Source organism: Physeter macrocephalus, chromosome 6 (assembly GCF_002837175.3).
Source record: "Physeter macrocephalus isolate SW-GA chromosome 6, ASM283717v5, whole genome shotgun sequence".
NCBI lineage: Eukaryota > Metazoa > Chordata > Mammalia > Artiodactyla > Physeteridae > Physeter > Physeter macrocephalus.
In genome coordinates, this window is record NC_041219.1 from 49,235,743 (window position 1) to 49,261,649 (window position 25,907).

At 53.7% G+C, this 25,907-nt stretch overlaps 1 protein-coding gene across 1 annotated transcript in view; it reads left to right on the plus strand.

Annotated features, from left to right (window-relative positions):
• CELSR1 (cadherin EGF LAG seven-pass G-type receptor 1) overlaps positions 1–25,907 on the plus strand; it is a 170,090-nt gene that overhangs the window by 32,458 nt on the left and 111,725 nt on the right. Inside the window, exon 2 of the mRNA XM_024127151.2 lies at positions 22,676–23,314. Coding sequence (XP_023982919.1) covers positions 22,676–23,314 — 639 coding nt within the window. The remainder of the gene's footprint in view (positions 1–22,675; positions 23,315–25,907) is intronic.

A 25,907-nucleotide genomic window follows, 5' to 3' on the forward strand; every position in this document is an offset into this window, starting at 1 on the left:
GAACCCGTATCCCCTGCATCGGCAGGCGGACTCCCAACCACTGCGCCACCAGGGAAGCCCTACACTGTTTTAATAACTGGTGCACTGTAGCGGCTTCTGAGAGCCAGCGGTGCGACGCATAGTTCCTCCCATTGTTCTTTATCATAATTTTCTTGGGCTATTCTTACGGATTTTCTCTTCTGTGTGAGTGTAAAACTACCTTGTAAAGCTCTATTGAATTAAAACAAACAAACAAACAAACCTGTAGGAATTTCGGTGAGAATTACATTGTATGTATGGATTACCTTGTGTCATGGCTTAAAAAGTGGGCCCCCCAAAGATACATCTACTTGGAACCCGTAGGGGTGACCTTTTTTGGAAAAAGGGTCCTTGCAGATATAGTTAAGGATCTCAAGATGAGATGATCTTGAACTAGGGTGGACCCTAAATCCAACGACAGGTGCCGAGGAGAGCAGAGCAGAGCCGAAGACACAGAGAGAAGGCCACGTGGAGGCACAGAGACTGGGGCCCAGGGTCGCCGGCATCACCAAAAGCTGGGAAGAGGCAGGGTAGATTCTATTTCAGAGCCTCTGAAGGAATCAGTTCCTCCAGCCAACACCTTGATTCCAGACCTCTGGCCTCCCTCCACAAGTGTGAGGGAATAATTTTCCATTGTGTTGACACCACCCACTTTGTGGCAGTTTGTTACACGGCAGGTCCAAGAAACTAATACACTTTGGGACAAAGTGATATCTTTACGCTGTTGTTTTCCTGTTTAGAAACACGGCATGTTTTTTCATTTCTTAATGTCATCTTTTAAGTGCTATGGTAAAATCAGTTATGTTCTCCACATATAGATCATTTCTAGGGATTTTATGGGTTTTGTTGCTGTCGTGATAAGGACTCTGTTGTTGTTTTCTATTACATTTTCTAACTGGCTCCTGCTGGGCGTGGTAAAGTAATGAATTTTTGTCGGGTGATTTTGCACCCAGCCACCTTCTCAAGCTCTCTTATTAATTAAAATAATTCCTCAACCAGTTCTCTAGGAGAGCTGTCATACTGACTCAGAACAGCAAAGGTTTTGTTCCTTTCTTTCAGTTATTTCCTCTCTCCCTTTCTTACTTTCTTATTTTGTGGTCACGTGGTTTTTACCCTCTCAGACCCTGTGTGGCCCCTGCTCATTTGCTGACAAACTGGATTAGGATCTCCTGGCGTGAAGTTCAAGAGCCAAATCTTGACTTGAGACTCATGGTGACACTAGTTGTTGCGAATGACTTAGCTCATGTCACCCAGTCAGTATTCATTTGGTTTCTACTACAGGCCAGACCTTTGTTTTAGATGCTGGGTATGCAACATTGTACTGGAAGTCAACCAGTGCAATAAGATAAGAAAAAAAAACCTGTAAACATAACACTGTTATTATTATGAAAAATAAAATCTATAAATAATAACGTTGCTATTATTCACAGATGATGTGATTACATACGAAGAAAATCCAAAAGAATCTTGAAGCAAATGATTAATAGTAAGGGACTTCAGCAGGATTGCTGGATACTTGGGTAATATGTGAAATAAAATGTGTTCCTGTGTGCTGGCAGTAAATGGTAAATGAAATGAGCTGTTTTATTTTCAATAGCATGAAAGATCAGATAACCAGAAATAAATCTAATAAAAGATGGGCAGAAAACTATAAAACGTTACTGTGAGAAATTCAGGGAGGATTAACCATGTTCGTGGATTAGAAGACTCAATATTGTAAAGATGTCATTTCTCCCCTGACTGTTGCATAGATTCAGAGCAATACTAACCAAAACCCACAGGATTTTTAGGGGAAATTGAAAAAATGGACAAGTTGACATATAAAACTTATATGTAAATGCATATAAAACCTACGTGTAAATACATGCAAATTTACATGTATACATTACACATTAATTTACATATAAACTTATATGTAAATAAAATTATATGTAAATTTCATATGTAAATAAAATTGGCCAAGAAGAGCCAAGGGAATCTTGAAGAACAAGGAGGGAGGACTTGGTCTGTTACGTGTCAGGCTTATTAAAAAGGCATTGGTTCATTAATTATAACAAATGTACCACCCTAATGTAATATGTTAGTAACAGGGGAAATGGGTACGAGGTATATGAGAACTGTCTGTACTATCCTCTCAATTTTTCTGTAAATTTTAAAATGTTCTAAAGCATAAAGTCGACTAAAAAAAAAAGCCATTGTAATTAAGAGGGTCCGCCAGTAGCCAGGGATAGCCAGGTAGACTAGTGGAATTGACTAGAGAGCCCAGGAAGCAGACTCTGCTCATTTAAAAGTATAGTTGATCAAGTAACAAAGAATAAATTGAGAAATCAGAAGAGCCGAGTTATTCTCCATGAAGATGGATTCTGTGCCTGCCTTTTTTTTTTTTTTTTTTTTCCTGAATGTGCTTCATTCTGAATATCCTCTTTTGATCTGTCTTAAGATGTACTAACTTTCTTATCAGCTGGGTCTAATCTGTTCCATCTGAATTGGCAGGTCCCTTGCTCACAGGCAGGGGTCCCGCACAGTGGTCATGCATGGTTCCCCCAGACCCCTGGGCGCTCAGATGTCACATCACCTCCTCACCCAGTTTATTGCTTTGTCCCTGGAGGCACTGGGGCCCAATAAACTTTCTAGATAGAGGAGCCACTCCTTTGGCGAGTGCGAGTACACAGACCAGGGTCACTATATGGTGGCTGCTACTGGCATCTGGTGGGCAGAGGCCAGGGATGCTTCTGAGTGTCTCCCAGTGCGGGGGGGGCAGTGCCACGTGGCAGAGAAGGAGCCAACCCAAACGTCCACGGTCCTGGGGTGGAGAAGCTCCGTCTTTAGATGTACGGGCTGTGGACTTCAGCAGAGCTGCTTCCTGTGCTGGGGGGTGGGGTGTCCTGACTCCCTCCTATGTTCAAGAGGCAGTGGGGCGTGGGGGCATCCTGGAGCCCCCGGCCAGACATGGGCTTGAATTTTGGTACATCATTAACCAGCCAGGTGATCCTGGGCAAGTCACTTAACCTCCTGCCCCTCTGAGGCCTGGTCTGTAAAACAAGGAAAATGAAAGCTGCCTGGCAGGATTGTGGGGAGAATTTGGATGAAGTTCCCAGAGCCAGGCCAGGCTGGGCGCTGGGCGCCTGGTCGATTGATGATGAGACCTCGTTTGTGCCCAAGGACTGGCAAATGCATTGGCTGCAGGGGTTGGATTCTCTTGTTCTGAAAGTGAACCCCAGCCCCCCTCATCTGCAGGCTGCAGCACATGCCGTGTGAAGTGGTGGTGGAGGGCTGCCTGGGGTTACCTGTGCTCCGTGCATTTCACCCCAGCTCGTATTTCAAAGGTATTTTTTGAGTAAAATGATTGTGGCCCTAGAGTGCAGGGGTGAGTGTCTTTTTTATTTGTCTCTTATTGTGACGTAAAATGTTTAGACCGAGGACAGGAACATTTAAATGGAGGCCGTAGGCCTCTGCGTGTTTCAGGAGCCCAGGTTGGCTAGAACCTCTCCAGGTGACCCTGCATAGGAGCCCTTCTCCGCCTCTGCCTCATCAGATGCACATCAGGGGGCAGGACCCCCTGCATCTTGGGGTCTCTTCCAGCTGGAGGAGACCAGGACCCTACTGCGGGTGCTTCAAGTGGACGTGCCCAGGCGTGACTCTGGAACTCTTTGCACTTCTGCAAGCCGGTCCTCGGAAGGTGTCCCATTTGGCCATGTCACCACTGCAGGGGTGAGGAAGCTGAGACCGGCCAGGGGAAGGGCCAGCTCTCACACCCACCAGGTGGGGAGCCAGCCGAGGTCTGGGTCTGCACTCCGGACCTGAGAACTTGTCCTGGGAAGCCCCAGGCCACAGGGTGTAGGAAACACGGGCACTTTCCTGGACAGACTGAACGCTGCTCTTGGGGACCTGGGCCCGGGCCAGGGTCCCTCGGAATCTAAGCAGCGGCTGTCCCTCTGGTTAAGGGGCGGGATGGCCACTCGGCACCTGCAGAGGCCTGGGCACCCAGGCTCGGCCCTCCTCCTTCCCATGGTCATTAAAGCCTTCACAGTGGTCATAAATCACGGTCAGTGGGAAAGCCTGGCCTCGGGTTAATAGATAAAAGTGCCCTCGACAGAGAGGCATCCAGCCCGCCCCTGCTGCTGAGCCAGGCAGTGTTGCCTCAGGGTCATCACTGGTTGGCCCTTTGGGTTGTGACAACCAGAGGAATTGGAGACAGTAGCAATTTGTTGGTTAACAGTTTCGAACGAAGAAAAACCGCTTAGGCATCCCTGCCTGGCTGCAAACTGAAAGCAATGATTCACTTTGGGAGAACTAAATTTCTGGCAGTTGTTTTTTAGGCCAGTGTATAACCGGCAGGAAAGAGGCAGGCCCTGGCTGCGGGGTGTGGGCCCTTCTGGGCGTCTGAGCTGATTTATCCCTTCCTGCCACAGAGACCCCAAATGCCACATGCTAAAAAGAGTACCATCGGTGCAAAGGAGCAGTTCCCATTGTCACCAGGTGCAGTGACATAACAGGGACGGATACCAGCTGTGAGCTTGCGCTGACCACAGACCTTCACCCAGCTGCTCCTGCCAGCAGTGCCCTTCCTCCTGCGGGGTCCTCCCCCACGCCCCCGTTCTCACCCTGGGTGCCCCTCCCCCACGCCCCCGTTCTCACCCTGGGTGCCCCTCCCCCACGCCCCCGTTCGCACCCTGGGTGCCCCTCCCCCACGCCCCCGTTCGCACCCTGGGTGCCCTCTCCCACCCCACACCCCCCCATCTGCACCCTGGACGCCCCCCATGGCACTTCCCAGGCTGCAGTTGTCTGGGGCCACATCTGTCACCCCCACCAGGCTGAGGATGCCTTGAGGGCAACCCTGTGGGTTTTCCTCTTGGCAGCCTGAGATCTGGGCCTGGAACATGGAGGTCTGCGAATATTGGTTGAATGAATGAGTGGTGACAATTTTAATTAGTTTCTTTGAGTTTAGGTTGTAGGTTAGGGTCGTTAAAAAAGTTTATTGGGCTTCCCTGGTGGCGCAGTGGTTGAGAGTCCGCCTGCCGATGCAGGGGACACGGGTTCGTGCCCCGGTCCGGGAGGATCCCACATGCCGCGGAGCGGCTGGGCCCGTGGGCCACGGCCGCTGAGCCTGCGCGTCCGGAGCCTGTGCTCCGCAACGGGAGAGGCCACAACGGTGAGAGGCCCGCGTACCACAAAAAAAAAAAAACAAAAAGAAAAAAGGTTTATTATACCAAATAATTTTAAATGATAAATGAATTGTAACTGTACTCAGTTGTGGTGATTCCTGAGCAAACTTTATATGTCCTCTCCAGGACCCTTGGGTCATGTAAGAGGGAAATCCAATCTATTACTTTCAAGCCATCTCAATCAATTACAGGATATCTGGTAGTAGATTAATCACTTCCATCTGTTTAGACCCACGGGGAAGGCGCCACTGGAAGAACTTGGGCTGGCATTCTCCTTCGGAACCTCGGAATTGTGTGTGTGTGTGTGTGTGTGTGTGTGTGTGTGTGGCCTTATGTGGAGGAGGGGCAGGGGCAGGAGGCCCTGGCCAGGTGCACAGTAGGTGCTCCATCGAGAGCTGCTCCTGGGAGGGAGGTGGCCTGCAGGGCTGGGGAACAGCGGCGAGACCCCTGCCTTCAGGGAACAGGGGCTGACAGGTGGGTGGGGGGGACGTGGGTTCAGGACACCTCTTGGGGAACATTCCTGATGTATGAGGAACCTCGGAATTGTGTGTGTGTGTGTGTGTGTGTGTGTGTGTGGCCTTATGTGGAGGAGGGGCAGGGGCAGGAGGCCCTGGCCAGGTGCACAGTAGGTGCTCCATCGAGAGCTGCTCCTGGGAGGGAGGTGGCCTGCAGGGCTGGGGAACAGCGGCGAGACCCCTGCCTTCAGGGAACAGGGGCTGACAGGTGGGTGGGGGGGACGTGGGTTCAGGACACCTCTTGGGGAACATTCCTGATGTATGACTTTAAAAAGTACCTGCAACATGAGAGCATCCTACGAGCAAAACAGAGTGGGCCACGGAGTGCATCATCACGACGGTCAAACCCACCAGGGCTCCCAAGAGCAGAACACCTTCCACATTCCCCATCTGTCCGTGAGCGGCCCCCAAACCCTCGGGCTCCAGCCCATTCCCCGGACTGTGGGCCAGGGTGTCCCTGACCAGATTCCACACAGACAGCACACACCTGGGTGGAAGGGGCCGGGAGCTGCAGCTTCCCTGCCCGGCGGCTGGGAGACACTCAGACACTGGGTGTGTGGTGAACGGGGAGGTGTCAGCAGCCAGATGTCACTTTCAGCCTCACTGGACACATCCCTCCTCCCAGGCTCCCTGACAAGCGCCCAGACAGAAGTTGCATCCCTGTGTCTGTGCGGAGCCGCACACGGGCCGTCCCATCCTAGGGCAGTTTTGAGTTTCGAATCTTCTTGCCTCTGATTTCAGAATAGGCCCTCAGCTCATTAATTTCCGGGAGAGGCAGTAAGGCGGCCGCAAACAAAGGCCGCAGAAGGAGAACCACACAGCAAATATGAGGAAGGCAGGCAGAGATTTGGTTCCACCCTTTGAATACTGGAAACTGATTTCACCCTCTGATTGGAGAGGAAAGAGGCCTGAAAGTAAAATAAATTACAAGACTCAGCACCAGAAAGACATTTAAGATGTAATAAAGACAAGAGAAGAAAGGATGCTGAAGTAGACATTTTCTGTTTGCTAAAAGATATGTTTTCACCGGGAGGACTGAGTTTTCTCTCGTGCTTCTCCCACAAGAGTTTCTGGTTAATAATCTAAACGACCATGTCTTACCCTTCTAATGTCATGCTAAATCAGTCTCTTGAAATTTAGGATTGGAATTTTCTTAGCAAATATTTAACCAGGAAAAAAAAAACAAACCCTGCTTTTCTGTTCTCAGCGGTTGCGTGCCATGTAAGTTGTAAATTAATGGACGTCTGGGCCAATATTTGATCTCTTCCCAAAAAGAAGACGATTTGTGGGGTCTTCACTCAATTGGAGGGAAGGGTCCCAGGAAGTAGCAAAGATGATCTGTCGCTGTCGGTGGACGGTTGACCCCACTGATGGGGGGCCAGGCCGGGTGTTTGCTGCCCCCCGGTAGCACGTGGGTGAGGTCACAGTGAGTGTCACTCCAGTATCTCCGTCGGCCACAGAGTGTGAGGGCAGCTGCCTCCTGCCCTGGGGAGTCCGGGCCGCCCGGGGCCCTCTGGCATATGAGGAGCTAAGCCACCAAGGGGCCAGAGCCTTACTATAACCTCCAGCGGTGTTTGTGTTTCCAAAGAGGTTTCACTGAAATTGTTCTGCAGGGGACTTCAGGGTCCCTGAGTGGGGTGACAGTAGGGGCCAGGAGGGTGACCCCTCTAGCCCCCATCCACGCTCTGCCCTCCGTGTCTTGAGGAAGGCTAAGCCGGCGGCAGCTGCTACCGTGGGCTGGGCTGGAGGGACGGCCCTTCCCCCTGCAGGGGCCCAGCAGCCCGGCCGTGTGGATGGCCCCGCACCCTGCCCAGCTCCGCGTCACTGCAGCTCCCTCTCTCTTGCCTTATTCCCCTGGGTTTCTGGGCCGAGGGCCCTCTCTACAGGTGTGTCAGAGCCGGGCTGGGTCTGGGGGCCCCAGGTATGTCCGCTCAGCCAGGCCGGGTCTGGGGGCCACAGGTGTGTCAGGAAGCCAGGCCGGGTCTGGGGGCCCCAGGTATGTCCGCTCAGCCAGGCCGGGTCTGGGGGCCACAGGTGTGTCAGGAAGCCAGGCCGGGTCTGGGGGACCCAGGTATGTCCACTCAGCCAGGCCGGGTCTGGGGGCCACAGGTGTGGGAAAACTCCTGCTTTTTGTCTGGCTTCACGCACCCTGTGCTCAGCTGTGCTTTCTTACCTGGAGGCAAAGGAAACAGTCTGATGCTGTTGCTTGCAGCCGCCTTTGTTGTAGCAGATTTGCTCTTAAATAGCTACAAATTATTGGTATTAGAGATCCTCGCAGCTCCCTCTCCTCATTCAGCCTCTGCAGTTAATAATTATTTTCTCCCTGGAAAGCATTCGTGTAGAACAGCAGAGACGACCGGAGGCTGCCTGGCTTCTTCCCCGAAGGCTGGGTGTCCTGGGCCTCCCTGGGTCCCACGTCCCTTGTCACTGGGGTAGCAGAATCTGAGCCGTGGGAGAAGCAAAGGACATCATCGGTCATGAGAACAAAGGCTTGTGCGTCTCCACAGTCCTCATGGGCCTCTTGGGGCAGGAGAGCCCGCCCTCTTGGCTTTACCGGTGAGGAAACCGAGGAGCTTTCGCAGGGTCACAGCGGCGGTGGGTGACAGAGGGGGATTGTCTCGGCAGCGTGGAACGTGGGGCTTTTTGTGACCCAGGGGTCCCTCAGTGACATTCCTCCCTCTTCTATTGGTTGAAGCCGTCCCAGGCCCACCCAGATTCCAGAGGAAAGGGACACCGGTCTCACCTGGGGGTGGGAGGATGTCAGCGCATTTGTCGCCATTTAAAAAAAATTATTTATTTATTTATTTACTTTTGGCTGCATTGGGTCTTCGTTGCTGCACGCGGGCTTTCTCTAGTTGTGATGAGCGGGGGCTACTCTTCCTTGCGGTGCGCGGGCTTCAGTAGTTGTGGCTCGCGGGCTCTGGAGCGCAGGCTCAGTAGTTGTGGCGCACGGGCTTAGTTGCTCCGCGGCATGTGGGATCTTCCCGGACCAGGGCTCGAATCCGCGTCCCCGGCATTGACAGGCGGATTCCTAACCACTGCGCCACCGGGGAAGCCCTGGCCATTTTTTAAACCACACGTCCTTCAATCCCATCACGCCCCAGACAGAGAGAAAACCTCACCTTCCTCCTGAGTTTCCCGTCTGGGAACATAATCCCCATTCAAGCCAGAAACCTCGGGCCTGCCTCTTTCCCCCTTTCCATCACCCCCTCTCCCACTCCCATTTCCCTTACAGAATTTTTATTATTGTTTTGAAACAGTTCAAACGTATGAAATAATAAAGGACAGTAACAAACACGTGTGTGGTAGACCCTTCCGTGTCCCCGAAGCCCTCTGTGTGTCACCTCCCTCTCCTGCCTCGCTTTTCGTTTTGACTCCATGGCGTGTGGTCCTAGATGTCCGTACGTCGGTCTGTAGCCTTCAGCTGCTTTTCCAAAATCCAGAAGCTCTGAAAACCAAAGTCAATTTTGTAAAAATTCACTTGGCAGCAAAACGTAACCCACACCAACGTGAAATTGTTGACATTTTTTTTTTTTTTGGCTGCGCTGCACAGCGCGTGGCATCGTAGCTCCCCAACCAGGGATCGGACCCGCGCCCCTTGCAGTGGAAGCGCAGAGTTTTAACCACCGGACCACCAGGGAAGTCCCAGATTGTTGACAGTTTTTATCCTGGTTCGTGTGGATATTCACACGCGGTACTGCAGGAGGATTATGCATTTGATGGTGGAGTCTGCTGTTACGTAAGATAGAGTACGCACTGTTTATGACTTTCCACATTCAAAAAATTCTGAATTCCAGAACCGCCTGGTCCTAAGGGTTTCGGATAAAGGATCTGGACCTGTCTCCTTAGGCTGTGTCTGTGTCTGGAGTCTGGATACCGGGCACCAGGCTGTGTGTCTTCCTTGACGGCCTGCCCCTTCCACTCAGCGCCCACATTGGCGAGCTACGCTGTAGTTGGTTCATTCTCACTGCCGCGTGGTATTTCACCCAGTGAACGTTCCACTCTTGATCTCTTCTGCTGCTTGGATATCCTGTGTGCACCTCCTGGCCCACGAGGGCATGGCTTCCCCTGGGGTGATTCCCCTGGGAGTTGCTGCCTGTCAGGCACGGGAGGGTTAGGGGACTCCAGGGTTTTGCCGAGCGATTGGACCAGTTCACCTTTCCACCAGCAACGAACAACCATTCCTATCTCGTGCTTGCCATCACTTGCTGGTGTCTGGTTTCTTAACTTTTGCCAATCTGGTGGGTGTAAATTGGTATCTCATTGTGGTTTCGATTTGCATTTCTCAGATTGCTAATGATGTTGAGCATCTTTTTATTTGTTTTAGGACCAAATATGTTCCAGTTTGTGGCTTGTCTTGTCATTAATTTGTAAAATCAGGTCCTTTGTAAAGTTCTTCTAGTTAATGTCAAAATTATACCTTTTTTTCCTTTAAGATCATGTCTTATGTCTTAAGAAATCCTTACCTGCCTCAGATCATAAACAGTAGTTCTGTACAGTCTCTTCTAAAATAGGTTTTGCCTTTTCACATTTACGTCCTTAATTCCCTGGAATTGCGTTTTGTGTTCAGTGTGAGGTAGGGATCCAATGTCATTTTGTCCTCCGTTCGGATGGTCTCGGGCCCATTTGTGGAATATTCCTCTCTCCCAGCAGCCAGCTCTGTGACGTGTCACATTTTCACGTACACGTGGGTCTGTTTCTGGGCTCTCTCCTGCCCTTGGGTCTGTAGGTTGCTCCGTGTCAATCCCCTCTTGTTTCTGTAGACTCATACGAGCAGTCACATCTCCTACAAGCTGTCCCGCTTCCCTGTTTTTCGGCCGTGCCTGCCTTTTCCTGGCCTGGCCTGTCTTCCATGTGGATTAGAGACTATCTTGCCGGTTCTATGAAGGACGCTGTAGGGATCTTGATAAGAATGGCAGTGAATCTTTAAGTCAGATTGAGGAGAACTGCTACTCTTTCCATACTGGATCTTCCTATCAACGAATATGGATGGATTGTCTTCATTACTGCCAATAATAGTTTTTTAAATTTAATCTTTTTATTTATAAAGGGCTCTGTGTCTTTATTAGATTTGTGCTTAAGCGCAGCATATTTTTGTTCTACCGTAAATGAGATTTTTAAAATTACGTTTTGGGCTTCCCTGGTGGCGCAGTGGTTGGGAGTCCGCCTGCCGATGCAGGCGACACGGGTTCGTGCCCCGGTCCGGGAGGATCCCGCGTGCCGCGGAGCGGCTGGGCCGTGAGCGGTCCGGGAAGATCCCACGTGCCGCCGAGCGGGTGGGCCCGTGAGCCGTGGCCGCTGAGCCTGCGCGTCCGGAGCCTGTGCTCCGCAGTGGGAGAGGTCACAACAGTGAGAGGCCTGCGTACCGAAAAAATAAAATAAAATAAAATAAAATAAAATAAAATAAATAAAATAAAATTACATTTTATGAGACTACAGTGAGAAGCCTGCGTACTGAAAAAATAAAATAAAATAAAATAAATAAAATAAAATTACATTTTATGAGACTGGTATAGGAAATGTGTTTTGATTTTTCTGTCTTGATTTTTAGCCACCTTGTTAAACACTGTGATGCATTCTGACAAATTGCCTGTAGAGCCTGTGGAGTTTTCTATGTTGTTGGTCATATGATCTATGAATAATGATATGATATCTTTTTCCATTCATTCGTTCCCATTGCACTGATTAGGCCTTCAGTACAACTTGGAAAAGGACACAGTGGGCACCACTGTTCAGTGTGATGTTAGCTGTTGGACTTTGAGAGATGCCTTCATCATTTTAAGGAAGGACCTGTCTCTACATTGTTTGCCAAGCATCTTTATTATGAGTGATTGAGGAATTTTATTGAATCTCTTCCTCTATTTATTGAAGTTCAAATATGTGTTTTTTTTTAAAGGTGGTGTTATGTTAATACATTTTCAAATGTTAAATTTGTGAGATAAATCCAATTTGGTCTTGATACATTGTCTTTTTTTATACATTATTAGATGTAGTTTTCGTTTTCCTTTTTAAAGAATTGTTGCCTTTATGTTCAGGAGTGATGTGGCCTGTACTTTTTCTTCCTTGTGTGATTTTGGTATCAAGGTTATGGTAACCTCATAGAATGAGGTCTTCCGTTGCTGCTGTAACAGGTTGCCACAAGCACAGTGGCTTGAGACAACCCAGATTTACTCTCACCGTTCACTAGGTTGGAAGCCCAACACGGTCTCACCGGCATGCAAGCAGGCTGTGGCAGGGCTGCGCTCCTTTCTGGAGGCTCGGGGGGACCCTGCTTCCGGGCTTCTCCGGCAGCTAGAGGCACCTCCTCCCCCGGCTCGGGGCCCCTTCCCCCGCCTTCACAGCTGGCAGCGTGGCATCTCTGTGACCTGGTGTCCGTCGTCACCCCTCTTTCTCTCACTCTCTTCTCTGCCATCAGAGGAAGCGTTTCCCCAAAGGCGGGGCCTCCTCTGCTTGAGGAGCCACTATGGCGTCTGCCCCGCCGGGTGACGGGCGACACTTCCAGGCCCAGGTTGCGGGTTTTCTCCAGCAGCCGCTGTTCTAGAGGAACTGTGTGGGGGGCGGGGGGGGGGCATCTGTCACCAGTGGTTCCTGGAGATAGTCAGGATTTCAGAGACGCTGTCGGCGAGCGTGAGGTCAAGGCCAAACAAGAGTCCATTTGCAGTGTTGGAGAATTGGAAACTTCCAGTCCTGAAGGAAGCCCAGGGAGCGTTCTTGAACCAGTGCCTGCAGGTGCGCATGTGCAGAACCCCCCACCCCCGCCACCCGAGGAGAGAAGGAGGAGAAATGGCACATGAGTGTACTTACCACCTTACCCAAGGTCACGTACCAGGGCTGCCCGGGTCACCTGCCGCTCCGACCATCCAAGCGGCTGCAGGAGCTTGGTGGCCTCTGCCCAGCTGGGTGGCAGATGGCACTTTTGGAGCCGGAGCCTGGAATGTTCCAGACTGGTGCTTGGCCCTCCTGTGTCCCTGGGCTGGCTGTGGGCTGCCTGCAGTGACTGAAGAGGCCTGGGGGACCCAGTAGGGCCCCTGGGCTCAGCGGCCCGCAGGCTGGGTTGAGTTGGTGCATTTGTTAAAAATCGTGTCTTTACCGCCCACAGCTCTCTTGGGCTGACAGCCGCTCCTGGACCTGCCCGGGGCCGGAGGACGTGTGAGTGTCCCTCGGCAGGTACCTGGGGCATGTGATCGTGCCGGCAGGGCAGGCCGTCGCTAGTTCTTTTAAATCCACTTTGGGCTTAAGTCTTTGCCTCGGGGAACTTTGCCCATTTTCCTAGGACAGAGTAGAAGGGTGGCCTTTCTGGCCCTGGCAGGGAAAAGTGAGGCTGGACGGGCTCCCTGTTGGCCCCGACGGCGGAGGGAAGCCCCAGCCGCACTGCAGGAGGCGTGGAGCCCCCGGGCCGGCCTGGCAGCCACGGGGTGCGGAACCCCGAGCCCAGCTGCTGCCTGGGCTCCTGGTTCTTCCCCAAGAGTCTCAAGCCGGAGGACGAGTCCAGAAACCTTTGTGTTGTTTCCTAGAGGAGGGCTGTCACCTGGATGCGATTGTGTCCCCGGCGGACGTCTGACAATGTCTGGAGACGTTTGTGGTTGTGACAGCTGGAGATGGGGACGGGTGACTGACTGGCATGGGGGTGCTGCTTGGCATCCTCTAGTGCCTGGGCCGGCCCCAGGCCTCACGTTATCCCCCGCCAGCCCCTGAGTGTCCACACCGTGCCCCGCCCTGATGCCAGAGCCCCTGCATCACCGCTTTTCTCCTCCGAGTCCTAACACAGCCTCTGGGTCAGGCCTGGTGATCACCGCGAGTCCCCAGCAAGGAGTGTGGTGAGATCAGACTTCTGGGTTCCTGTTCGGCCAACGATGCCTACGTATTGTTCAGCCAGTCCTTGAAATAAAACAAAAACCAGGAACGACAAGGGTCCCTGACGAAACTCTCGGTGTGATCCCATCGGAGCCGGCGGCGGCCGGTGTGTTTTCACTGCGGGCATGTGCTGGTTTCTTTCGCAGTGTTTAGTTGAGGGTGTAAACAGCTGGTGGTGGCTCTCGCTCCCCCTAAGCAGTAACTCAGCGTTTTCACCATCATCGCGGGTCAGAAGGTGGCGCCCGGCTCTGAAGGCAAAGGCCGTCCTGCTCCCAGCACTCGGCTGGGAGTGGGGCCTGGTGCAACTTCAGCCTTCCAGAAGGTTCCATCCAGCACGGACATGACGAGCCCCTTCTCATGGAACAATTTAATGGTGTGGAATGCTGCATTAGATACTGACTTCGGCCTTGGGATAGGAGCTTTATTTCATACATGGCATTAGGAGAGCGCATTGCTGAATCAATGTTATCCTCTATCAGGCAATTTTAGAGTAAATAATAAGAGTGGGAGTGACAAGAGAAGGAAGCTTTAGGGATCTTGGCTGCTTGTTTTCTGATTTCTTCATTCTCCCTTTATGTTTATTTATGGACTCATGTTTTTATTTATTTATAATTGTCGTAAAATTTACAGAACATCAGAGTTGCCATTTAACCGTTTTTAGGTGCACAGGTCCGTGGCGTTAAGTCCGTTCACACTGTTGTGTGACCATCACCACCGTCCGTCTCCTGGACTTGTTCATCTTGCAGAACTGAGACTCTGTCCCCATTAAGCACTAACCCCCGATATCCCTCCCCCGGCCCCTGGCCCCCACTGTCTGCTCTCTGTCTCTGAAGCTGGCCACTCTGGACACCCCATCTCCGTGGGATCACACGGTATCTGTCTTTCTGTGACTGGCCTCTCTGGCTCAGCACACTGTCCTGAGGTTCATCCGCCTCGTAGCCGGTGCCAGGATCCCCCTCCTTTGTAAGGTCTCCCCAGCCCTCGTGCTTCCTGAGGCCAGGCATCTCCCAGTGTGTCTCGTGCGTATTTGACTCACTTGATCCTGATGGTCTGGAGATGTAGCTTCTTCTCCTCTCTCCGTATCTTGGGAGAGAGTAATTTCTTGTCATTGCTAGAATTGTATAATTTTGGAGGGGAGGAAGCATGCTGGGTCCTTAAGCGTGCTTGGAAACAGAATAATGTGGCAAGATCAAATCACATATTTAATTTCAATGACTGTGTAGATATTTTAAAGCCGAGCATCAAATTGCTCATCCTTTACCCATGCGTGGGCTTCCTGGTGCCCGTGTGCACGTTGCCATTTGATTGGAGCAGTGATGTCCCGGCTTTGGGATGGCTTGAGGGGACCCTGCAGCCTGGCTTGGGCCCACGTTCAGAGGGGGGTCTGTCCTTTCCCTCCTGGCTCCTTACGGCTATGGCAAGTTCCTGGCACCTGGTTATATTTTATTTGGGGTGGTTACTAAGAGTGGTAGCCACGTGGAGAGTTGATTGAGTGCTTTCCGAGTGCTTGAGGGCGCTTGCCGGCTGCTTCTGCCCAGTGTCTTGGGGGTTTTCCTGGCATCCTCGTCGGGGGTGCCTTTGCCGCCGCCCCCCTTACAGATGGGCCGAGCAGGGCTTGCTCCTAGGAGCCCCTGACCAAGTTAAGGGCGAGACCGGGCACGAGGTCAGGACTGGGGAGGGGTCGTGACACGGCCCCGTCACAGAAATATACGTAACGCGTCATTCTCATCCTTCCCGAAGATGTTTCTGGCACTCGGATCCCCTGACGTGGTGTGTCGGATCGTCTGTCGAGCGCAGCCGGGGGGCCTGGGTGTCCTGCACACAGCTTACCTGAAGCTGCTGCGCGTGGGTGCGTCTGTGGGTGTGGGGACGTGGGCCCAGCCTCCCGCTTCATCCTCTTGATGTCACAGCGGAAGGAGGACCCGCGCGGCTGGACGCTGGGGCCGCAGGGTGGAAGGCACTGTTGCCGCCACTGGGATTCTCAGGAGGGGCAGCGGAGACGAGGGTCCTGGACGGGACACCCCGGTGAGCGACATCGCCCTTCCAGCAGGGAGCCCGCGTTTGGTGTTTGAAAGAGCCATGTGTGTGCCTCAGAGCTCCTGGGATGGTCTGGGGCGTTTGTTTTCACATGTAAACTAGATGCATTGTGTGCAGTGAGTAGACTGGTGGCGAGGCCCGGGACCCCGGAGAGGTGGGTTGTAAGTGCTGCCTGATCCTGAGCCCCCTGAGCTGTCTTTCTCTTTTTTTTTTTCTGGCCGCGCTGCACGGCAGGCGGGATCTTAGCTCCCCGACCAGGCATTCAACCCGCGCCACCTGCTTTGGAAACGCGGAGTCTTAACCACGGGACCGCCAGGGAAGTGCCCCCCGCGAGCTGTCTTGGTTGACCAGCGGGTGCCAGGTTGAGGGGACTGGCCCAGGTGCCCCCCTGCAAGGCAGGTTGGGGTCCCCCCCGACGCCTGGATCCCAGGCCTGGCTCCTCCTCTGAGGGGGGTGTGGATGCAAAGGTGGGGCACAGCTGGAGGAGTCGGGGTGGGGGGCTCGAGGTCATTTCAGGTGACGGAAGGGTGGCCAAGCGACTCAGATGTTAAGGTGGAGGGCGTGGTGCGGCGGGCCCAGGCTCCTGGGTGCGGGTGGGCTTTGGGGGGCTGCCTGGGGCCTGCAGGGGAGGGGCCGTGAGGACCCCGCCTCCAGCAACTTGAGGGGAGACGACGGTAGAAATGACAGGGTGAGGACATGGGTTCCAAAGGAGGAGAAACCCAAGGCGTGGGCTGCCACTGTCATCGAGGTCCCCGGCACGCGTGGGGACAGGGAAGGAGGGAGCGTAGACGCGTCGAGAGCAAGCGCCTCGTCTGATGTGCCCGAGATGCTGGTGCTTGAACGGGGCCCCCCCTCCCCTGCAGACCCGAGGCCCCTCCTCCCTGGAGGGGGCAGGACAAGCAACGTCATCTCAGGCCAGCGTGCCCGCCAGGCCAGACACCAGCATTTGCCCCACGGCGCCCCGAACCCCCATCACCCTGTTCCCGGGAAGGGAGCCCCTGTCCTGAGTCACAGGTTCTGGGTTCAGCTTTTGCTGCCCCCAAAGGAAACCGCTTCAAAGTCCCCCCACTACCCCCCGCCGGCAGGCACTCCCTGCCCCTGGTGAGGCCTGGGAGGGGGCAGGAGGGCAGCCTCTGTGTCAGACCGGCTGGACGGCAAACAGTGCCCAGTGGATGTGGCCGCAGCCGGCCTACTGCGGCGTCACGGGCTGTGCCAGCCAGGCCTGGCAGGGCGTTGGCGGTAGGAGACGGAGACGCCCCCCAGCTGAGACCGCGGTGCGTGTGGAGTGGGGTGACCAAGACGCTGGCGAGTGGCGCTGGTCCCTCCCGGCACCGCTGCGTCTCCAGCTGCTGGTGGCCCTGCCTCCCCGCGTTGTCCCCACGGCTTCAGGTGTATAACGGGTCAGAAACCGGCCTCTTTCCACGTGGACCCTCTGAGCCAGGACCATAGTCCTCTGGACCCTCTGCCCACCGTTGGAGGGGCTCAGGCTCAGTCGGTCTGGGCCTGCCACTTGCTGCCCGAGTGACCTCGGCCGGGCCTGCTGGTCAGCTTCCTCGTGCCTTGGTGTCCTCATCTGTGCAGGACCAGCAGGGTGTCCCTTGCGGGCTGTGACGAGGACCGGAGGGGCGGCGCTGCGGAAGGTGTCGGCGCGGAGCCGCTGCGGGCGGTGGCGGGGCACCGTCCGGGTCAGCGAGGTCTACAGCATGGACGTCTCCCCCGCGTCCATCCCCCACTGCCCTACGCCAAGGGTCCAAGAGGCGGCAGCGTCCGAGGACCTTCCCCCGCCCCCGTGGCCTTGTCTCCCCCAACCCACATGCCCATCTGTCCGGGGTGGAGTAGCGTCCCCCCAAGTTCACGGCCCCCTGGAACCTCAGCATAGGTGTTCTTTGGAGGTTGGATCTGAGCGGATGTGATCAAGCTAAGCGTCGGCACCTCCTGGATTCGGGTGGATCCTGATCCAGCGACTGGTGACCTTTTCAGAAGGGAATCTGGACACAGACTCACGTGGGGAGAGGCCACGTGACGATGAGGCAGAGACGGGAGTGAGGCGTCTGCCGGCTGGGGATACCGAGGTCTGCCAGCAGCCACTGGACGCTGGGCCAGAGCCACGGGACGGATTCTCCCTCCGAACCCCCATGTGGAGCCAACCCCGCTGACACTTGATCTTGGACTTCTGGCCTCCAGGCTGCGAGAGGATCAGTTTTGTGAGCCTCAGGCTGTGGTGCAGCCCCAGGACTGACACAGCCTCCCGCCACCGACGGGCCAGGCCTTGCTGCTTTTTCGCATTTTGTGCTGGGAAGATGGTTGCACTCCACTGTGTGACAATGTCCATTCCTCCGTGGACCCTGCCCTCCCCGCTGCCTCCTGGGGTCCTCCTGTCTTGCCTCTTGCAAACTCGGCTCTGTCCCCTGCCCCCTTGTGGGCCACCGGCTCCTTGGGCACTGAGACCCCCAGGGCTGAGCGGGCCACAGGGATGAGATTGTAGACGACGGCTGTCCTCTGACCTGAGCTGGACACATGGATGGGCCCCCCCCTCCGTGAAGACCTGTGAAGCCCCCCTCACCTGCACCGTCGGGGGTTTTGCGGGAAGCACCTGCCCGTGGTCACCCCACAGCCCCGCTCTGCCATCTGTTCTGTCTCTTTCGGGCTGTGACTTAGGGACAATGAGGTGACTCAGCTTTCCTAGGGAAAGCCATGGAAACTGTGCTGGCCCGGTTTGGAGGCGCTGGTTCCAGCGCTGTTGTTTCCAGCCACGGACGAAGTGCCTACAGCACAGGTTGCGGGGAGCCCTGGGTGAGCTCCGTTGTTTTCCAAAATGAAAACAGCCTTCTAAGTGATAAACCTAATGGATGCTCGGGCAGGAGGATAAAACGATACAAGAAAGCGTAGGGGAGGGCTTCCCTGGTGGCGCAGTGTTTGAGGGTCCGCCTGCCGATGCAGGGGACGCGGGTTCGCGCCCCGGTCCGGGAGGATCCCACGTGCCGCGGAGCGGCTGGGCCCGTGAGCCGTGGCCGCTGAGCCTGCGCGTCCGGAGCCCGTGCTCCGCAACGGGAGAGGCCACAGCGGTGAGAGACCCGCGGACCGCAAAACAAAACAAAACAAAAAAAGACATACTTCTAATTTTTGAACATTCTGAACTACTTTTTCAATCTTTTGGAGTAAACATAAGACAAAAGCTTTACCTGGTTTCTTTCTCCTCAGATGTCAAAACTCCTAAAACTTTTCAAAAGAAAAGATCATCTAGGTTTGATTCGTTAGTCAATGCAGCAGACTGTAAAAAATAGAATTAATTTTGACTTTTAAGCCTTGGTCTATATCTGCCTTTAGAGGCAGAGCTTGCATTTTTCTTCACGGAAATGAGCTTGAGAAGATCGTGCATTTGAAGGACGCGGTGAGCACGTTCAGCTCTCATCTGGATGACATGTGGAGGTGTGTGGAAGCGTTTCCCAGGAAGCAATCTGAAAGCAGGGCTGTGCGGTGGGTAAGATGTTGCAGGCTCTCAAGATAATGTGTTTGCTCTAGGGCTTCTGCAGATGGTCCAGTGCTGCCCCAGCAGTAATAAAAATGGGGACGCTTCTGAAAATATGCTCCTGGTACAGAGGCATGGGACTTCTGCCTCTTCCGACCGGTCATATATTTGAAAATATGCATGCTGGCAATGTGTTATTTTTTCCTTTCAAAAATCATTTTAGACCTCCTAGACTGAAAAAAAAAAAAAAAAAGAATCAATTAGCACCTCCTTGAAACGGTTCCACCAAATCTCAGGGTGGGTTTCAGAAATGGAAGAAAATATACAGGATTTGAACGTGTTGTACACAAAAAGTTATGGTGACTTTTGAAAATACTGTTTCTCAGTGCTTTTCAGTGCTCAGAAGCAGTCATGTTTGATGTTTATTCTAATCCCATCAAAGCAACAGGACAGGAGTATCATCACTCACATTTCAAGGAAAGACACATTTGTGTCACCCACCCCCCACCCCCGCTCTCTGTTATCTTGTTTGATTTTCAGCTTTGAGAAGAAGTTACTTTGAAAATTGTAACTATTTCCTAGAGTGGACCGCGTGAAAGTAGATCCAGATCATCTTTTTAATGGAAAGGATAGATCAGATACTGTACCGGGAGGAGAATGAGCAAACTATCATTACGAGCAACAGCATGGAAGAACAGTTGAGTTGAATGTGCCAGGCACAGAGCACAGTGTGTGTGTGAGTCTGTTTGTGTAAAGCTCAGCAGCAGGGAAGCTAATTTATGGGGTCAGGGTCTGGTTGCCACTGGGGGACGGTGATGGGGAGGAGAACAAAGGTCCTTCTGCCTTCTTATTCTGTCTTAAAAAAAGAGAAAAGAAACACCCACAGAAAAATAGCTTAGATGGAAAAATGGAATCTCTGATGCTGTTTGTGCCAGTGGGTTAAAGAGATGCCACTGGAAGGGGGACTCTCCCCTCCCTCCCTCCCTCCCTTCCCTGAATGTTTATCCAGGAGCTTCTGAGTGCCAGGGACTGTTCTAGAAGTGACGGGCACAGCAGGAACAAGACCTACAAGTTCTTGGTCCTCATGGGTTCACTGCAGGGAGAGACAGATATGAACAAATAAAAGCAGCTTGCGGCCGCTCCTGTGAGGGAGTTAAAGTGAGGAGGTGGCAGAGCATGGGGGATGCGGAGGGCCCCTCTGATGAGGGACATGCAGCTGAGACCCGGGTGGCCCCGGGAGCAGCCACCGGCGACAAGGAGGGCCGTGTTCCAGGCGGAAGATGAAGTGTGCAAGGCCCTGAGGTAGGGAGGTGTCTCTAAGATAAGGGAGGGTGACAGGGACGGACCACATAGGACCATAAAGTGGGGTATGGGCAGTATGGGTTTTATCCTGGGTGCCATTGGGGGCCCCAAGGGAGTGGTGTGATGTTTTAGGATGAGTGCTGTGGCCACAGTGTTTCAGGACGTTTTAGGGCATCCCGATGTTTTAGGACGACTGCTGTGGCCACAGTCTGAATGAACGTGCCCTGTTGCCTGGGTGTAGCCGGCCTGTGGGGGAGGGAAGGAGGGTGGTGCCATCTCTGAGGCTTCGTGCCGTATGGGCTGTGCCATCTTTTGCCTTAATTTCTCTTCCTCATTACTTATTCCAGCCACTGGCTCTTTGTTTTCTTTGGTTTTGAATTTTATTTAATTTACTTTTTTGATATAGCAGGTTCTTATTAGTTATTATTATATACATATTAGTGTATAGATGTCAATCCCAATCTCCCAGTTCATCCCTCCCCCCACCCTGCCCCCCGCTTTCCCCCCTTGGTGTCCATACGTTTGTGCTCTACGTCTGTGTCTCTATTTCTGCCCCGCAAACCGGTTCATCTGTACCATTTTTCTAGATTCCACGTATATGCGTTAATATACGTTATTTGTTTTTCTCTTCCTGACTTACTTCACTCTGTGTGACAGCCTCTAGGTCCATCCACGTCTCTACAGATGACCCAGTTTCGTTCCCTTTTATGGCTGAGTAACGGCCCTTTGTATATGAGCAGCAGATACGGTCTCAGCATCTACCTTCTGCTTTGCGGAAGCTGCACACAGAGCTGAGCCCTTACCTCGCCGGCCTTCGGGTTTTACACCAGCCTTTGGGGTGCCCTCCCCACAACGAGGTCATACAAATATTATTTCCTCTTTCAGATTTGGTCCTTCCAGGGAATTCCCTGGCGGTCTAGTGGTTAGGACTCTGTGCTTTCACTGCCGGGGGCCTGGGTTCAATCCCTGGTCGGGGAACTAAGATCCTGCGAGCCATGCAGCCAAAAAAAAAAAAAAAAAAAATATGGCCTTGCCAGGTTATCGTGAGGACCAGATGGAGCGGTGATGGAGTGTGCTCGGTGCCTGACCTACTGGGCGACGGTCGTTTTTACCTGGCGGAAGCCAGGGCCCCCCTCCACCAAGCATGCGTTCGTGGGTGTGAAACTTGACTTCCCAGGGTCTCAGTTTTTGTCACCTGTCAAATGGGGTGATGCTGATTCTCTCAGAATCTCTCGGAATCTCAGGTTTGCCCCTGAACGCGTTGTGACTTGTGGGGCAGTTATGCTTCTCCGTTGTCTGGACAAGTTTTGTGGCGCGCGGTGTCCCCCGCCAAAAGCGGCTTATGGCTTCTGAGTATGTGAGGCAGACAGTCCCAGGCGCAGAAGCTTCTGCGCTTCTGTTCCCCGTTGTGCTAAGGGCTCCCTGCAAGCTTGTGCCTTGGTGGGGACTGTGCTGGGTCCAGAGTGACGAGATGGCCTCCAGGTTTTGTCCCCTGACTGCATCCTCTCAGTGGTCCTAAGACTTTCCTGCAGCTTCGCGGAAATAAGCCGGAAGGAAGCCTGCCTTTCGGGTGGGCACCGCCAGGCTTCAGCTTGGAGAGGGGTGGGACCCGCCGGGGGCTCACAGGCTTGCCCAGATGCCTCATGGAAACTGGGGTGGGTGTGCTCACGGGGGGATCCATCAGGGCTGCAGGGACACGGATCTGAGCTGAGCCAGAAGGATGTGAACTCTGCCAGGTTTTTCTCGGGTCCGAGAGCACATTTGGGGGCCGGGCACTAGGAGGCAGGTGAAGGCCCTCTGGGCAGCGTGGCTGCATCTGTCAGGGCTGCCCTGGAGGTGATGATGCTGTCCTGTCCCGTGTGCTGGGCGCCTGGAGATGAGTAGGTCACAGCTAGGAGCAGAGAAGCCGCCAGCATGTTGCACAGGACAAGGCCGTACCCGGGCTGGACCGTGCTGGACACGGTGGGGTCTGAACTGGGCTGGGGGCTGGGCAGGGTCACCTGGTGGCTGGAACAGGTGCAGAGGAGGTAAAACAGGGGCTCTGCGTCCCCGCGTGTCTGGAGCAAAGCGTGTGAGGCTGGGGGGCTGCATCGTGGTGGTTGGTGAGACGCCCTGACGGGCAGTTGGGGGGTTCCACTGGGGGCTTCTGAGCTTGACGGGCATGATGGGAGCCGAGTGTGGGAGGAGGGGAGGGGGGTCTGGGCCGTGGGGTGAAGGTGGTGGTGGTGGTGGTGGGTGGGGCGGGGCAGGGCCTGGGGCTCGGGGGGGCGGTCGGGCCGGGGTGGCCTCCGAGTGACCCCCCTTGTGTCCCGCAGACGGCGTCCACAGCGTGGCGGCGCTCTGCACCCTGCGGGTCACCGTCATCACGGATGACATGCTGACCAACAGCATCACCGTGCGCCTGGAGAACATGTCGCAGGAGAAGTTCCTGTCCCCGCTGCTGTCCCGCTTCGTGGAAGGGGTGGCCACGGTGCTGTCCACCACCAAGGACGCCGTCTTCGTCTTCAACATCCAGAACGACACGGACGTCAGCTCCAACATCCTGAACGTGACCTTCTCGGCCTTGCTCCCCGGAGGCGTCCGGGACAAGTTCTTCCCGTCGGAGGACCTACAGGAGCAGATCTACCTGAACCGGACGCTGCTGACGGCCGTGTCCGCCCAGCGCGTCCTGCCCTTCGATGACAACATCTGCCTGCGGGAGCCGTGCGAGAACTACATGAAGTGCGTGTCAGTGCTCAGGTTCGACAGCTCGGCCCCCTTCGTCAGCTCCCCCACCGTGCTCTTCCGGCCCATCCACCCCGTCAACGGGCTGCGCTGCCGCTGCCCCCCCGGCTTCACCGGCGACTACTGCGAGACCGAGATCGACCTGTGCTACTCCGGCCCCTGCGGCGTCCACGGCCGGTGTCGCAGCCGGGAGGGCGGCTACACCTGCGAGTGTCAGGAGGACTTCACAGGTACGCGTCACCCCTCGCGGGGCCCGGGGTGGCGCAGGCGGCGGGGAGGCCCCGGGTCGCCTCCGCTTCACACGAGGCTCCCGGTCCGCAGGTCGGAGGGTGTCAGGTGGTTTCCTCTGTCCACTTCCCTCCTCGGGGACGGGGTCAAAGGGTGGACCGCGGGCCTGGGCGTTGGCTCTGCTTGCCGAGCACAGCCCCGAGGTCTCTACTGACCCCGTGCCGCTTAAGCCACCCTCTTTATAAGGACGGTAGGAGGGGGAGGATAGTGCCAGAGCCGCCTCAAAAATCTGCGTGTAGGTAACGACATGCGCTTTTTTTATGTGGCTTCAGATTTAAAGCAGTTCGTTCCGGACTTGGAGTTTAATTGGTTACTGGGAAACAGTGTAATAACTAGGATAGCAGTTGTGAGCCACTGATCGCTTGGGTCTGGAAAGACTGTTGGTTGTCTCATGCCTCATTGTCACTGTAGAAATTACTCATCTTCTCCGCCTCGAAGATACCCTTACCTCGAGACGTCCCGATGTGCCGCAAAGATGGATTTTGCTCAGACCCGCGGACTGCAAAAAAAAAAAAAAAAAAAAAAAGAAAAGAAAGTGTAGGGGAAAAAGCGAAAAATCACCTAAATGTCAGCAACATTCCTGACCGGTACTTCTCCAAACGGTCAGGGTCGTCAGAAACAAGGAGAGCCTGGGAAAGTCCGTCACAGCCGGAGGAGCAAGGAGACAGGACAACTCATGTCATGCGGGGTCCTGGGACGGAGAAAGGACAGTAGGTAAAACCAGGGAAATATGAGTGGAGTATATGGACTTCAGTTAATAATGTGTCTGTACTGCTTCATTCATTCTAACAAATACCCCACGCTGACGTCACAGTAGTATTATTTGCAGGGGAACCTGGGTGCTGGGTATACGGGACCTCTCCGCACTGTCTTCGCCGTTTTTCTGTTAATCTAGAACTGCTCCAAAATAAAAAGTTTATTTAAAAGCAAGGCCAGCGACCCAGATAGAATCCCTGTCAGCACTGAGGTTTTTGCTGTCCCTGCCGACGCCTCTCTGGATTGGAGCGCAAACATATTTCTTTGTTTCTTGTGAAAAGTGACTGACTTTTCCCTTTTACCATCCTGTTGTCTGGATCTGCCCTGACACCAGTGGAGGCGAGTGTCACCTAGTGGGTTTCGCTGAGCCGAGCTACGGGGGGAGAACAGCCGTCCTTTATTTCAGTGGCTCCCTGTTGATGGGCAGTTGCGTTTGTGCTTGTGGCGACTCAGAAGTCCAACCCAGATGAGTTAAGCGCAGAGCGTATTCATTGTCTCCAGGACCTGGTAGTCCAGGACGGTCCTTGGTCTTGAAAGAAATTAATAGTAAAATTAACAGTAAGGTGCGTATTTTATTTTCCAGCACGTTTGACGTGAGTTAATATTTAATGCTATTTTCTGGTCATGACGTGGCTCCTTGTTCCTGGGCTCCCTGCCCATCCCCGGGGAGGGAGAGGGCAGAATAGCTTGGAGCATGCCCAGACAGCCTGAACTTTGAGCTTAAAATCAGCATGACCCTCGAATCTTGGACCAGAACAAATTTGTGTGTGGTTTAAGATTAAAAAGATGTTTCATAACAACTGCCACCAATATCCTATATTGTATATTATTGTAATGGGCCTTTGCAAAAAAAAAAAAAGAGAAAAGAAACACCCACAGAAAAATAGCTTAGATGGAAAAATGGAATCTCTGATGCTGTTTGTGCCAGTGGGTTAAAGAGATGCCACTGGAAGGGGGACTCTCCCCTCCCTCCCTCCCTCCCTTCCCTGAATGTTTATCCAGGAGCTTCTGAGTGCCAGGGACTGTTCTAGAAGTGACGGGCACAGCAGGAACAAGACCTACAAGTTCTTGGTCCTCATGGGTTCACTGCAGGGAGAGACAGATATGAACAAATAAAAGCAGCTTGCGGCCGCTCCTGTGAGGGAGTTAAAGTGAGGAGGTGGCAGAGCATGGGGGATGCGGAGGGCCCCTCTGATGAGGGACATGCAGCTGAGACCCGGGTGGCCCCGGGAGCAGCCACCGGCGACAAGGAGGGCCGTGTTCCAGGCGGAAGATGAAGTGTGCAAGGCCCTGAGGTAGGGAGGTGTCTCTAAGATAAGGGAGGGTGACAGGGACGGACCACATAGGACCATAAAGTGGGGTATGGGCAGTATGGGTTTTATCCTGGGTGCCATTGGGGGCCCCAAGGGAGTGGTGTGATGTTTTAGGATGAGTGCTGTGGCCACAGTGTTTCAGGACGTTTTAGGGCATCCCGATGTTTTAGGACGACTGCTGTGGCCACAGTCTGAATGAACGTGCCCTGTTGCCTGGGTGTAGCCGGCCTGTGGGGGAGGGAAGGAGGGTGGTGCCATCTCTGAGGCTTCGTGCCGTATGGGCTGTGCCATCTTTTGCCTTAATTTCTCTTCCTCATTACTTATTCCAGCCACTGGCTCTTTGTTTTCTTTGGTTTTGAATTTTATTTAATTTACTTTTTTGATATAGCAGGTTCTTATTAGTTATTATTATATACATATTAGTGTATAGATGTCAATCCCAATCTCCCAGTTCATCCCTCCCCCC